The sequence below is a fragment of the Astatotilapia calliptera genome, chromosome 7, assembly GCF_900246225.1.
Source record: "Astatotilapia calliptera chromosome 7, fAstCal1.2, whole genome shotgun sequence".
Taxonomy (NCBI): domain Eukaryota; kingdom Metazoa; phylum Chordata; class Actinopteri; order Cichliformes; family Cichlidae; genus Astatotilapia; species Astatotilapia calliptera.
In genome coordinates, this window is record NC_039308.1 from 34,313,536 (window position 1) to 34,328,513 (window position 14,978).

The 14,978-nt window shown below is 41.0% G+C and overlaps 2 protein-coding genes across 3 annotated transcripts in view; both read left to right on the forward strand.

The window, feature by feature from the left end:
- The window catches only part of vldlr (very low density lipoprotein receptor), a 72,487-nt gene extending 67,748 nt beyond the window's left edge, over positions 1–4,739 (forward strand). The window contains exons 17-19 of the mRNA XM_026174470.1: positions 2,267–2,344; positions 2,461–2,630; positions 3,633–4,739. Of these exons, the coding sequence (XP_026030255.1) occupies positions 2,267–2,344; positions 2,461–2,630; positions 3,633–3,668 (284 nt within the window). The 3' untranslated portion in view covers positions 3,669–4,739. The remainder of the gene's footprint in view (positions 1–2,266; positions 2,345–2,460; positions 2,631–3,632) is intronic.
- Positions 4,740–8,498: 3,759 nt separating this feature from the next.
- Positions 8,499–14,084, forward strand: kcnv2a (potassium channel, subfamily V, member 2a). Of its 2 annotated transcripts, XR_003273035.1 has the most exons (10): positions 8,499–8,786; positions 9,633–9,770; positions 10,173–10,351; positions 10,463–10,646; positions 11,693–11,884; positions 11,963–12,217; positions 12,306–12,422; positions 12,505–12,630; positions 13,049–13,521; positions 13,653–14,084. XR_003273035.1 is itself a non-coding variant. In XM_026176989.1 (9 exons), the coding sequence occupies exons 1-9, from the start codon at positions 8,649–8,651 to the stop codon at positions 13,310–13,312; spliced, it is 1,593 nt and encodes a 530-aa protein (XP_026032774.1). In that variant the 5' UTR covers positions 8,499–8,648; the 3' UTR covers positions 13,313–14,084. The 2 variants fall into 2 exon arrangements, 1 of the variants encoding a protein (XP_026032774.1); XM_026176989.1 differs by having other exon boundaries at positions 13,049–14,084.
- Positions 14,085–14,978: the final 894 nt, after the last annotated feature.

Sequence of the window (14,978 nt, forward strand, 5' to 3'; positions counted from 1 at the left end):
CTACCTGTAGCCAAAACGACACTAACTCTAGACGAGTCACTCTTGACCTGATGAAATCTTAGTCTGAGAATATCTGCGCATGAACATTAATGAGCTGATATAAGTCTCTAAATATATTTGAGTACTATACATTTTGCACAGAAAAAACGAATATTTCATCCAAAGGGACAAAGAATCTATTAGTTTATTTAAAAAAAAAAAAAAAAAAACTAGGATTATGTCTCCTGTGCTGTTAAATTTGATTTTCAGGTCATGTTATCTAGATTTCATTTATTTCACTCAGGTTAAAATTTTATTTAACCTGAGGAGCTGAGAATTTTGTTAAATCTCAGCTGCATAAATGTGCTTCTAATCTCAGGTTCATTGTTTTGTGCAGATAAATGTAATGTAGGACTGTGTGTGAGGAAGTCCTCTCAGGTCTCTTGTTGCATGTTTAACGTTTGTTGGAAACAAGTCACACATCCAACATGATGCCCGCTTTGTCGGCCATGTGTCAAACATATCAGACTCACAAGGTCTAAAATGTGATTACTGCATAAACAACTTCAGGAACTTTGTTCTAATCCTCTGTAAAATGCTAAAAATGCATACAGCAACCCTAATCAGAAACACAAGGTCTGCTGATGAGATCCTCCCCGTTTCTAAAGTGGAGTTTGTTCTCATGAATCTCATATAGGTAATTTGACCACGGAGGGTTTTTTATGCTGTACTTAGAGGGAAAAGCTGTTGTTTGCCTGTTTCAGCTGATTAAATCACAGTTCATTACACTATTAAGAGCACAGCACATGAGCAACACCTAGTGGCAGGAACAAGGAAGCTTCATCACTAGAATCACTTTCCCATTTAAAGTTTGGCATAATCTGGTAATTAAGACGTGACTGTTATATTACTGCAACACAAAGGGATTGTAGCACAAATCCTTCAGGCATCATCAAGAAATGAAGTCGTGCAAGCGAAGCAAGAATCAGCAATTCTCAGACTGTAACCCCCTCCTTCCCCAACGCTGCTTTTCAAACTGTGATCTCAGCTTTCTTGGGAGAGCATAACATTTGTGCTTACACCAAGAGTTAAAGAAGTCTTGCAGTCCTGAACATCTTAATGTCCTATTTTTAGATGAGGTGTTGCAGGATGTCAAAAATCAAAGAAAGAAAAATAGACTATCAACAAACGACAGAACAATGAATTAATCCTCCTATGAAATCATGCCCAAGTATCCAAAGCCTGCTATATCCTCTTCCTGTCACTGAGCTCCATTGTTGCTGCAAAACACTGTTGCATTGTTCTGATCCTTCATTACCATAAAGACACAGGCTGTAGTTTAGTTTGACGCAGCTCCAAACACTTTCTTCTGCTGATGGAAATGCTTTATTTAAACTGTAATAAGCTGTTAAAGAGCTTCCACTTTACTCCTGACGGGTTTTTTGACACGTTATAGAAACTAAAAACCATGTATGCTGGTGAATTTTAGAACTTGACAGTTTTGTTTGAATTTAAGCCATCATTCGATTTATAAAAAACTGTCCCACATGGAACAAGAGAAGTCTGAGCTTATAACTTTGTCCACAAAAGCTAAACAAAATGCCCTAAAGTCTCTTTATCCAAGTGAACCTGGATCTCAGACTGAAATCTTCTCGAACACAAAGACTGTTTGACTGTCTGTGTGTTTCGCTTTGATTTGGTAGACAAGACATTTATTGCAGCATAATGATTCTAGCTGATATTTGGTAAACAAAGTGAAGCTAAGGATGTTCTAGCTTTAATAAATCAAACCAAAGATTTGGACAGATTGAACTTTGATTACCTCTATTGATTTTGTCACATATGCGGTCAGCACTCCAAAATGATGGTTTACGCTATTTGAAGGGTGAGGTATGAATTCATTGAAAGGATGAGGCCAGAAGTTTAATATTTTACTCTGAACCAAAATGTTAACATGTTGCAAGAATTTAATAGTTTCACAAAGGGGGCCAGCTGGTAGTACGAGCAAATCCAACTTTCTCTTCTGAGGTCTGTTACTGAGTTCAGCCAAGCTTCTTTTCCGCCCTCACTTGACACTGATACAAGAACACACTGGGTAAAGTAGACTGGGGAAATGAAAGACTCATCAGATGCTGTTTTCTTTAAAAGATTAAAAACCAGTTGCCAAAATGATTTTGGATTTTCACTTTATTCTGCTTCTTGATTGGAAACCTAACTGGTAGTCAAAGTCTAAGGAAATGTTTTTAAACTTGTTGGCTGTTGGCATGTGCCTTGTTTTGTCTTTCAGAAGCCAATGTGAGCACATCAATTCAAGTGAATTCGACAGCCAGAGGTTCTGCTGCTGCCTGGGCCATACTACCCGTCTGTGAGTAGATGCTGCCCACACACTTGCGCAAACTAATTAAAATCCTCATTTCAGATCCTTGGCACTTTTTGGGGGGGGAGTTGATTTGACTCCTGACTGTTCGTCTCTCCTCTCAGTGCTACTGGCGATGGCGGCAGCAGGCGGCTACCTGATGTGGAGGAACTGGCAGCTGAAGAACCAGAAGAGCATGAACTTTGACAACCCAGTCTACCTGAAGACCACAGAAGAAGACCTCAACATTGACATCACGAGGCACGGCGCCAATGTAGGACACACGTACCCCGCGGTGAGTGAAGAATCCACGAACAACGTTAACTCAGGGTAGTGATTAACAGTTCGTTCCAGATGAAAATTTAGACTGGGAATTTGGAAATTTCAGCTCGAGACATTTTGTTGGTGAAACTTTGTAAAGGTCTGAGCTGCAGGAACAGTTTAAATGACGGAGCTTTGATTCACATGTTGGTGTGCAAGGCATCAAAATAATAAACTATTCTAAGCAAATAAAAACAACCCAGGAGTAACTCGGTGCACCTGTCACCTTAGGTTGTGAGCAATCACTTACAAAATGTTAGCTCAATTTACTCATAAACTATTGGAGCTGTAAATAAACCATGGCCTCAAATCACCAGAGTAACTAAAACACGCAGCTGCTTATTTATGCAAACAATACCATCACTGTACATGCATTCAGTCAGTAGGTAACCAGGCGTGGGCAGTGGTAGAGGACTGGTAAAGAGTCCTTGTAAGTTGTCCTTAACAATGCCTGTCTGTTTTTTACCCCCTCATACACCTCGCCAGCGTTTTGTGTAATCCTCCCAACAAATGAACTGAACCAGTCACGTAACCTCCTCAGCAAAGGTGAAAATAACCACGAGCTGCAGTTTCTGAGCAGCTTAAATGATTCCAGCCAGGCTTCGGAAGATGGAGCCTGCATGTTAATGACCTCCACTCTCACCATGACCTTGTGGCCCGTAGTAATCCTTAATGTTCATTGTTGGCCGTCTGCAAAGCATGTATACAGATTAAACGGATTAATCTAAGCCCGGCCGGGGCCACAAGATGGACACGAGCCTCTGCTGTCGCCCTCACAGCTGCAGCAGACGTTTCAAAAGGCAACATGAGTTCAATACCTGCAGCACACGCCTTCCCTTTAAACCAGCACACTGTCTTACTTCATGAATGCAGCAGACGGTGCAGCTTGGAATGAACGAGCCTTTAAAGTGCTGTTGTTGTGAGCATTTCTAAACCGGTCTTCCTCTCTCCTCCCCCTCCCTTCATCTTCCTCCAGATTTCGATAGTGAGCACAGAGGATGATTTATCCTGATCGTGTTGGGTCTTTTTTATTTTTTCACGGTCACACCGCGCCGCCTCGTTCCAGTGCCGACGCTTGACCGTAGCAGCAGCAGCAGACCTTATAGTACGACCACATGCCTTCTGAAGTACATTAGACCACTGTGTGTGGTGAAGAGGAAATGTTATTTATTATGTAAATATTGCAATGAATTCTGTCCCGACTGGTTTCATTCCACATCCAAAGTTGTAAGGATTTCTTTTTTATTTTTCCGTTATTTTTGGGCCACAGACATTTTCCAGTCATTTCTTTGTCCCGCCCTCTTTAAGAAGCTTGCTGGCATCGTGTCGCAACAGTTGAAAGGGATGAATTGTCAGTTTGATCTCCTCATCTAGGCTCCCAGAATCTGACACGGTGAATGTTTGAAGACTGCACAAAACACGAGGGGTCAAGGGTCCTTTAGAAGTAAGGCTTTAATGAGGAGAGGATGCGGTCCAGATTTTGTTGCTTCCTCAGATGTGAATATTTATGTACGATCATGTTTGGGCAGTAATATCTCAAAACTAAGTTTTCTTTCATTAATTTGAGTGTTTTCTTGCCATCACCACCTCTTAGAATGCATTCTTACAGGATTATTGTTGTTGTTATTGTTGTTATTATTATTATTATTATTATTATTATTATTATTATTATTATTATTATTATTATTATTATTATTATGCTTGTGAAATAACCATGGTTACAGCTTTTGTAAACACTGTACATATTTGCCCATCCTTTGGACATGATCGTCAATCAGGACTCTTCAATGCACTTTGATCAAATGCTCCTTGTGTAAATAAGATTGTATACATTTGACTTGATCAGTTTTTTGCTATGGTTGGGTGTCATACCAGCGGCTCAGATGTATTTAAGAAGGAAAAAACAAAACACAATGAATTTGGTAAAACTATTTTGTATGTTTGTGCTGTTGCTGTGAACTTTTTCTAGCCTTGTACAAAGAAGGGGGGACACCAATAAAATGGGAAGACTCTGTATCTGTGAAGAAACTGATCTGCGAATCACTTCGGAATTAAAATTTAATCCACAACTTTGCTCAGAAAATCTTGTTCTTTGTTTTTTGTCATGCATAAATGTTTTGTGATACATGGCCTCTATGACCTCACCCACTGATTTGTGGACTGTTTTAAAGCATGTTCCTGAGCTGTACAAATTTTTTCTTTTGTCAAATCTTGGTTATCAAGCAAACTATAGGTGGTAGGTTGCAGGCAAAATACCAGAATTTCACTCAGCAGAGCTGATTATTCTACAAAGCAAGTACAACATTACGTTTGCTGATTTGACAAATGCTAAAATCCCACTTGTACATGACTAATATAACAACAGTAGTTGTAACTTTGTCTGTTAACCAATGACTGTAGAAAACAGTCATTGGTTAACCATTACAGCCATACTATATCTGCATGATGCTGGGCAATGTTGTGCACCAGCAGGAACCTGGAGCTTAGGACCCACTGCATCAGCATTGGGTCTGATGATGGGGTCAAAGGATTTCATCCCAATACTTGATTGCAGTTGTGGTGTTGTAAAGATCTGTACGTCCCTGCATGGGTATTCCAGACAATCACAGACCTACCAAAACAGGTGGTGCAAAGCAATGTTTCCATGGTCTCTCCAGACGTCATTCACATGAGAGCTGGTTTGCCACGAGTGTGCCAATTCTGTTATGCTATGGCAAATCCCAGGCACTGAACAGTAGGCCCATTAGAGGATTTTGGGCCCTCAGGCGACCCTCATGAAGTCAGTTTGTTTGTTCAGAAATTCTCTGCAGTGCCCAGCTGAAGGTCATTTTGCTGTGCTCATCCTGTTCCTCCATGCACAAAGGAGCAGAAACATTGCTTCTGCCCAGCTCTCTTGGAATTTTCTCCGTGTCCTTAAATCTGTAAGGGGTGGGAGAGCAAACCTGACAATGGCACACACTGATGTGCCATCCTGGAGGATTGGACTGCTTGCACAACCTCTTTAGGGTCCATGTAAAGCCTCATGCTTCCAGTAGTGACACTGACCTGAGCAAATGCAAAACTCCCTCGAGGGGGGGGGAAAAAAAAAAACACAACACAAACCTACACACACAGAAGATGAGGGAGAAATATGTGATTGGCCTCCACCTGTAAAGCTATTCCTGTTTTGGGGGTTGTCTCATCGTTGCCCTTGTAGTGCACCTTCATTAAAACAAAACCAGCTGATTAACCAACTCTGACTAAACTGGCCAGATGGATATGCCAGAGATTTAGTGCATTTTGGGTTGGGTTTTTGGGGGGGTTTTTGGGGGGGGGGTTGTTTAAAGTTGCAGTGTATTTACTGAAAGCATAACTCCAAAAATATGTAGTTCTCATGCTCAAAGCAAATTATAAAGGTAAATTTGGGTGCAAGAGAACTAAAAATGTTAATGCATGTGCGTGCGCACCTCCCCATAGACCGAGTGGAACAAGTAACAGCACAACTTTCATCTAAGTCTAAGGACTTCCCCTGCACAAGCAGGACTGACTCTGTATGTAATGACTTAAACTCTCCTCCTCTGCTTCCAGCACAGTTTAATCTACCCTCAGTCAGATCAGGGGCAAACATGAGGATGCGTGTATGTAAAGGGAAGTGGGTCGAGAAACTGAGTTTGCCTCCATCTTTTTATTATCCCTGTTTAACTGCAGGAAGGATTAATCTCCACCTAACTACTTGAGTTATAATTGCAGCAACTGCATCAAACGCACACACTTGGATTAAGGCACAGATTTAAAATGCGAAAGTCTGTTGCATCTGAAGGAAGGCTACATCAGATATTTGAAAATCGAGGTTTGCTGTGATGCATTTAAGGAGCGCTCTGAACAACGGGAAATACTTTCCCAAGATCGTATCAACTGAAATATCCAAACTTTGTGTCTTAAAACCAAAAATGTCTTTTATTTGACTGCTGGGAACAGTAGATGCCTTGCTTTCCTTTTTTAATTTTTTTTTTTTTTTTTTTTTTTAGAAAAACTAATATTTACTACATAAAATCCATCTGTTCATCCACAGTTGGCTCAAGGTGACAGCAGGTTAACCCTGCTGTTATGTTGCGGAACAGGAGAGATGTCACATGTCATCTGCATCACTACAGAAAACAACAAAAAAATCAAACTTATAAAAGAAAATCAAAGTCATCAATGCCAGTGTTTCTGACACTTTTGGATGAGTAAATTTGCCCTGGGTCAAATTAACCCAGGAGCATAATTGGTGTTCCTGGAAACCAACATAACAGGAGGGTTAATTTAGTTTTTCCATACTGTGGAGGATCCTTGAGTGTCTTCTGGATCTCTTGCAAGCTGGAAACCCTCAAATGATCAGATGCCCGATTCATGTCAGTTAATTCAAAGGAGCGACTCAACCGGCTCGGTTCCCCTCCAAGCCTCAAAATACATTTTTCAGTGAAGTGAGGCTTCAAACCATGTACTGCATAAAAGATGGACAAAGATGCTGCAACATTATGTCAAATCATTGATATTGACAATTTTTGATGAGCCAGAAATTACCATATTTGGACAAGGCGATGTGCCGAGTTACTAGCTCACAAGTTTCTTTCATAAACTACGCTATTCAAAAAAAAAAAAAAAAAACCTTAAAGGAACATTTTAAGAAAGACTGTAAGAACACAAAAAATCAGATCTGAGTGGGGGGAGGGGGGAAAATCCCAGGTAGGGACCAGGGATGAACAGAGGTGCAGCCTAGCAGCATTGGTACTCTGTTTGTCCCACCACGTGCTTGTATGTGTGTCTGTCAATGTTGGAGAAATCTCCTAATGACACAGTGAATGAAGTCTAAGGGGATCATCTCCCAGATTTAGACTGAAACATAATGTCCCTGAGATGTTCTATTGGATTTAACACAGGGGAGTTTGGGGCCAGTCAGTGGTTTTCCTACATCGTCCCACTAGTGGCAGATCTAACAGTTCTGGTCTTCTATGGCAAATCTAAGTCGGACTCCACGGTGTAGTGAGCACAGAGTTTACTAAAGGATGTTGGGCCCTCAGATCAACCTCTGGAAGCTGTCTTCTGATTGCTTGGTCAGATGTTCACACCAGTGGCCTGCTGGAGGTCATTATGCAACTGTGCTCCTTGCACAAAGGAGCAGATACTGGTCCTGCTAAAGTACCTTCTACAGGCCTGCCCAGCTCTGCTACAGTAACTGCCTATTACCTGGAATCTCCTCCATGGTTATGAGACTGTGCTGGAGGAAACAGCAAACCTTCTGGCAATGGCATGTATTGATGTGCCAGCCTGGAGGAATTGGGCTCCCTCTGGAAACACTGTAAGGTCCAGGTATCGCTAACAGTAGTGTCATTGTACTAAAATGTACACCAAAGCAGATGAAACTGATCAACAATCCCCTCAGCTACTTTACGGACCAGATCAATGTCCATGTGTAGTGAAGTATAACAATGACAGAACTTTAGATCTGCATGTGTTCTGTAGGGTACAGAGATTTTGACACCTACAGTCACCTACAAAGAAATTGCTACTCTACTTTTTTCCTATGCTATCTGTTGGCAATGAATGTCAGAACTGCATTTTATAGCTGCTCTGTATCATTACGTTTCAGATGCTGTTGTAAATTAAGAGTTTTCAAATACTGTCTTGTACAAAGCAGTGGACTGACATCTTAGAATAGTATTAAAATGATCACATTTATGACCCTAATTTACCAGATTTGTAAACTTATGTGAAAGTGGGAGGAGAGGGAGAGCTTGAGAGATCAGGAGATGGACAGAAGAGGATAATAGTATTTAAAACTTTAAGCACCCGGATCATCTCAGTCAGCAGCATTAGGCAAGGAGAATCACTTCCCTCATCACTCTGCGTGTGATATCTCTCTGTCAGCTGCGTGCATGTGTGTGAACAGTATGATTTCTTTATTACTGAATGTGTCTGTGAATGCGACGTGTCTCTGTGCAGTTTACATTTAACACTTAAAGCAGCGATCATGTTTAACCACCTCAGAGCTCGAAGCAGGAGTTTATTCTCCAGCTACAAGCCCGGCAGCCGGACTCAAGAGGTCAAAGAAACAGTGGAACACCTGAACTTGATCAGCGCCTTCATTAAACCATGGAACTCCATGCAGGTCAGTCACTTGGTCCATTTGGGATTTGTTTGATTTGATGGAGCTATTTTTAAAAAACAGATTTGAGCTATACCTTTGGATTTTGGTTATGTTTTGTTCAGATTCAACAAGTTCAGTGAGGCTGAGACAGCTTCCATGGTTTTACGGCTGTTGTGTTTTTTCAGCATTGAACCACATTCTAGTGCTCAAGCTAAGACTCTCAAATATAAGATAAAGTAGGATTCATGGATGCATAGATATGGAGAGGTAAATGGGTACTTTATTGATGCCACAGGGGAACTTGCCGTCTCACAGCAGAACGGTAATGAATAAAAATAGCACAGGCTACTATAAGCAACAAATCAACAGCAACATTAAAGTAAAACTGGAACTTAAATATACAGATGTGGAGCTCTTCAGTGAAATCTTTGGCAAGGATGCCAAGCAGGAAGTGGAATTGGACTTGGTATTCCATCTGCCTTAAGCACTGTGTTTTCCTCAAATCCACGGCCAGTTCAGAATCTGCTATTTAAATTTGCTGAAGTACTCAAAGCAAACTCCACGCAGAAGACTGTAGATGACCAGGTGAACTGGGGACCTTCTTGCTATGATGTGAGGCAGAAATGCTATTTAGTGAACCACCATGCCACTTGTTTTTCTCATAAGTTTGGAAAGTGATCTGTCACGGCAACCAATAAGGTAAAAATTACACAACAGGTGCTACTCTACACCAGGTTTGGTGTAGAGTAGCATTCACCTAATTGGAACTGTGATGAGCAAAAACAAATCTACTACTTTACTACGATCATATCTAAGCTGATATTTTTCAGTTTTTCTGTTCATTTTGTGTTTTGTTATATTTTGAAGGACCTTGGCAGAGACATCTACGATATTTATGCCGAGTATGAAAACGAGGAGGTGGAAGATCGATTGCCAGTGTCTCCCTCCCGCTTGCTGAATTCTCCAACCAAACACTTCATTCTCAACATCAATGTTGGAGGAACGGTAACTCCGCTTAACTTTTGCATAACTGCTAATATTTTTATTTTACTGTTAGGACTGAACCTGACACTTATTAACAAGCAGCAGAGGTGGCACTCATACATCATTATCAGACTGTGAGCTGCATATCTGTCACAGCCGTCTTGCTCAGATGTTACTGCTGAACCCGTGGAATCAGTGGTTCTGATCCAATCCCATAGAAACTTACAGATTCAGGAGGTCTCCTCTGAGTTCACTCTGACTTTTTCCAGTAGCAATGAATAAAAACTAGATTTTTTTAAACTGGTTTTGTACATTGCATATTTTTTGTGATATTAGCATTTTGTAATTGTAATGAAAAATTTTCTATGTTTTTTCAAATGTCTATGCTAAAGAGAAGAGACTAATTCTCTTTTTATTTCTCAGGTGTATCACCTGCCTTACAGGTTAGCCGCCAGGTATCCGAAGACTCGGATCGGTCGCTTGGCCACATACACAGACCACAGCAGGAAGCTGGACCTCTGTGATGACTACGTCGTCCAGCGCAACGAGTTCTTCTTTGACCGCGACCCAACAATTTTCCACAACATCTTTAATTTCTACAGGTGACATAAAACACGTGAGGTTATAAGTCAACACAGGGACACTTTAATCTCCTTTGTGATATCTTGGAATGATCATGGATGCTGTTTTCCTGTCTCTTTCCTCTCTGTCAGAACTGGAGTGTTGTGGATTAAAGACGAGCTGTGTCCCCGAAACTTCCTGGAGGAGATAAACTACTGGGGGGTCAGAATCAAAAACAGCCAGCGCTGCTGCCGCATCTCCTTTGAAGAGAGGCAGGACGAGCTGAACGAGCAGCTGAAAATACAGAAGCAGCTTATTACAGAGATGGGCGATCTGGTGAGTAATGTCACACTTTTTGTGCATTTTTACTTAAATTGTGTGTAATAAATAAACATTTACATTATTGTGCTCAAGTTCACCTCAGTTGAACAGACTTAAAAAACCTTTGCATGATTCACAGTTCACAGTATTTATCTTATACCACACCGTAGTGCAGGCGCTCAGTTCACCATCTGTCTGAAACAACCTTTATAGCTCCCTGTCTCTTTTCTTTAAACCAGTTTTCTTCTAATTGGCTGACCCTCATAAATAAATATTTTGAATTACAGGTGGGTGGGGCTTTTTTCATGGATGCTAAATGTTAGAGGACCAAATAGGAAACGTATCTTTTATGTGCTGCGTTTTATAAAAGGTCTGAAAAATAAGTGCAAGATCTCATGTCAGGATCCCTCATGTTTATCTTGTGACCCTTTTGGGATTTCCGTCTTCAAATGTAACACACACACACATATACATGGCCATGGATTTTTATTTGCAGCCCTCACAGCCTAGAAAACAGTAACTTTCCCTTCTCCGTAAGAAGTGGATAATCCACAGGACACAGGAGGCAGTTTGTAATCAGTGACTTTATTTATTTTACCACCGGTTCGACTCCATATGTTTAACAGTGCTGCAAAATAAAATGTCACGGGTTCATCACCTACTGCTGCCTCATTGGTTCAGCAGTTATTTTTTTAACTCTGATTTGGCAGTAATCTGCTGGCTGACTCTGAGTCTGTTTGACCTACATTATAAATCAGCGCTCTGCTCTGCTGTCTTGACAGATGGGGAGAAGAGAATAAGCTTTTCCTTGGCACAGATTTATACAGATGTTTCCATTACAGTTTGCTGTGCCCATTTTTTAGTTTAATTCAAGCGCGTTTCAGTTTGGTGACTTGTCTTGACATTTCATTCGTCTAGTTTTATCCTCAATGAAAAATAAGATGTTTTTATACTGCCTATTTTTCTGGTTGTTTCTAGTGAGCATCAAGTTTGACTCCCCTCTAAAAAGCAAACAAAAAATGCTGTTTGTATCCTGTTGCTGATGCATTTCCATCCTGCAGGTAGAAACAGAGGAGAATGAGGTGTTATTTAACGGCATGGCCTTTGGGCAGACCCGGAGGAAAATCTGGAACCTAATGGAGATGCCATTCTCCTCGATCACAGCCAAGCTTGTGGCAGTCGCATCCTCCATGTTTGTGCTGGTGTCGCTGGTCGCCATGACCCTCAACACCGTGGAGGAGATGCAGTACAAGGTGTCTATAACACTAAAACCATGACTGATCCTTTATTGTTTCAGAACAGAAGCTGTATCTTTATATTCTGTGTTCTAGACACCATCAGGTGAGCCCAGTGGCAGGTTCTACGGCGAGTACGTCGAGACGTTATGCATCACCTTTTTCACCTTGGAGTACCTGCTGCGCCTGATCTCCACCCCTGCCCTGAAATGTTTTGGACGCAGCATGCTGAACACAGTTGATCTGATCGCTATCCTGCCACACTACTTGCAGATGATCTTGGAATGCTTTGAAGACAAGGACATCCACGTGCACTCTGGAGACATTGAGACAGTAGCACGTGTCGGGAAGGTAAAGAAAAGATGGGAGAGTTGTTGTTGTTAAACTTTAAATATGGTGGTCTTATCCATGTTTAGTAGTGTTTTTTCCCTCTCTGTAGGTTGGGCAGGTTCTGAGGATCATGCGTCTGATGAGAATCTTCAGGATCTTGAAGTTGGCTCGTCACTCAACGGGCCTCAGAGCCTTTGGCTTCACGCTAAGACAGTGCTACCAGCAGGTCTGGGTTTATCTGCAGGTTGAGAGAAATATGAAGAAAGTGTTTAACTAAATGCTGAAATTGCTCTAAAATATCTCTCCAGGTGGGATGTTTGCTGCTCTTTATCGGCATGGGAATCTTCATGTTTTCAGCCATGGTGTACACAGTGGAGCACGATAGCTACAACACCAACTTCACCTCCATGCCACACGCATGGTGGTGGGCTGCTGTGAGTTGACACACAATTACACCAACAATTTTTGTTAAGTACACTTGCTCAACTGCTCATTAATGCAAATAAGTGGTGGAACAGGAGAGTTGCATCAGGGATGTAAGTCCAACAAATCTAATGCTATCATGTTAATATGGACCAAAATCTCTGAGGAATGTTTCCAGCAACTTGTTGTGTTTCTGGATATGAAACCCCTATTTATGACTTTTAACTCATATCCACTGATTCAACGTACACAAAATGAAGATCTTACACTTCATTTTAGAACCAGTGTTTTACATAACAATGTATACAAGTAAGTGTTTGTGTGGTGGGACAAAAAAGAAAGACATGTTTCAGTAAATCCTACCTAAGATCATTCAATCTCTGTGTCTACCTTTGCATCTTTATAGTTATTGTCTCTTTCACCCCTCAGGCGAGTATTTCCACAGTGGGCTATGGCGACATGTACCCAGAGACCAACCTTGGACGTATCTTTGCCTTCGCCTGTATCTCCTTTGGCATCATTCTCAATGGCATGCCCATCTCCGTCCTTTACAACAAGTTCTCTGATTATTACACTAAGCTCAAGGCCCATGAGTACACTGCTGTGACCAAGGCTCGTGGGAAGATGGGCTTTGCCAGGAGGGCAGCAAAGAAGTTCTCAGAGTTCTGCGATGACAGCATTCACCAAAAGTGATGACAGTAGCTTGTAGAAGTTTTAAGAGAAGAATTACAAACATGTGTTTGTGACATGTGTGACAGGTTCCTGATCACACATACTGCAGACAGTACCTGAAATTTCCATAACAGCTAGACTCTATCTGGATGAACTGCCGGATGGTGAGATGCTTCTGGAAACTTCCACCACCAACAACACTTTTCTGATATCAGTTTGGGGGTGTACAGGTAAATAGAAGCCAGGAATTGTACTTGTCATTCTACCTCTTTTTTTCAGGTTATTCAGTTATTTTTACAAATTGTTCTCACAATGTTCAAAGCAATATTATTGTTCATAATAGAACTATTTGACTATTCAGATGCCAGCACTGGTGGAAGTGGAAACTAATGTGGCAAGAGACATTTCAGTGAAACAGCTTCCAGAAGCCATTTAAAGTCAAACTTGAGGACTTTCTGGCCAAAGAATTGGCAAACCTGTTTATTTATGCATACTTTCATCCATCCTCCCATTATACATGATGTAATCCCGCCCATTAAAAAAAAAAAAAACACAGGTGGTTTAAATTTGGTTACTATACTCTTGCTCTGTTGTGCTCCCTGCAACTCCTATTGGCTTGGGGGTGTATGACCTCAACAGATAACCATGGACCTGATAAACTGACTTAGTTGGTGTTTAATGCACCACCACTTCTTCTTGCTAGGTCATGCTCTCCTGGCTGCAGTGTTTAAATTTCTTTGTGTGTAAACTTAGATTATTTAGAAATTGAATAAAAACTCACATTTCTAAATGAGCCGATGTCAGTCTCAATTTTATGTTTTAGCTTTGTGAGCTGGGTAGCAACAAAAATTCATGTTATAGGCCAGAAGTACCGATCCTGGACAAGCCCCCAAATTTATTTTTAACCAAGGTTTAAATACCTTTTGTAGAGGCATATCTGCCTCTGTTCATGAACACTCCCACAAATGCTCCTGGTCACATTCCTGACCCGAAGTATCCCAGGTCTCAACTCTCACAAGCAATGATCCTTGACACAAAAGTCAACGGTTAGTTTTACACAGAAGGGATTTAAAATGATCAGGACAGGATTTCTAGAGAGTGACCCAAACTGAAAGCAGCACTGTAAACAGTTCAGTGGTGCAAAAGGAGATAACCTTGAAGGGGGGCTGTGGCCAAATTTATATGTAGTATCACTTTTGCTTATTATTGTTGTACAAGGTTTTTTTTTTAAATTCCAATTCTCAAAGTCAAAAAAATGTCCTCTGAATTAAAGGTGTTTATTTATTCCAAACCTGTCTGTGGTGAAGCTGTTAAAGCCTCCATCCCCGACATGGGACCCGATAACATTGAAACATCCAACATCTGGACAGTGCCTGAGAGACCTGTTTATCTGCCCCATGAGTCTCTGTAAGAATGAAACTGTTTCTCATAGTCTTGTCTTCAACAGTTTGTGTACAGAACTTTCTATCCTCAAAATATGAACTGTATCTCTGGAGCCGACAACCTTCTTTTATAAAATATCAGAATTTTTTTTAAGCAATTTCTTGCTTCAAATGGCAAAAAGAATTGAGCCAGGTTCTTTCACAAGAAAGCAACATTTTAAAAAAGCGATGTAGTCAAATTACACGTATGACATTGTCAAAGAGGACCCATTATGTTCATTTCCCCTCCATATTTTTATTCTTAG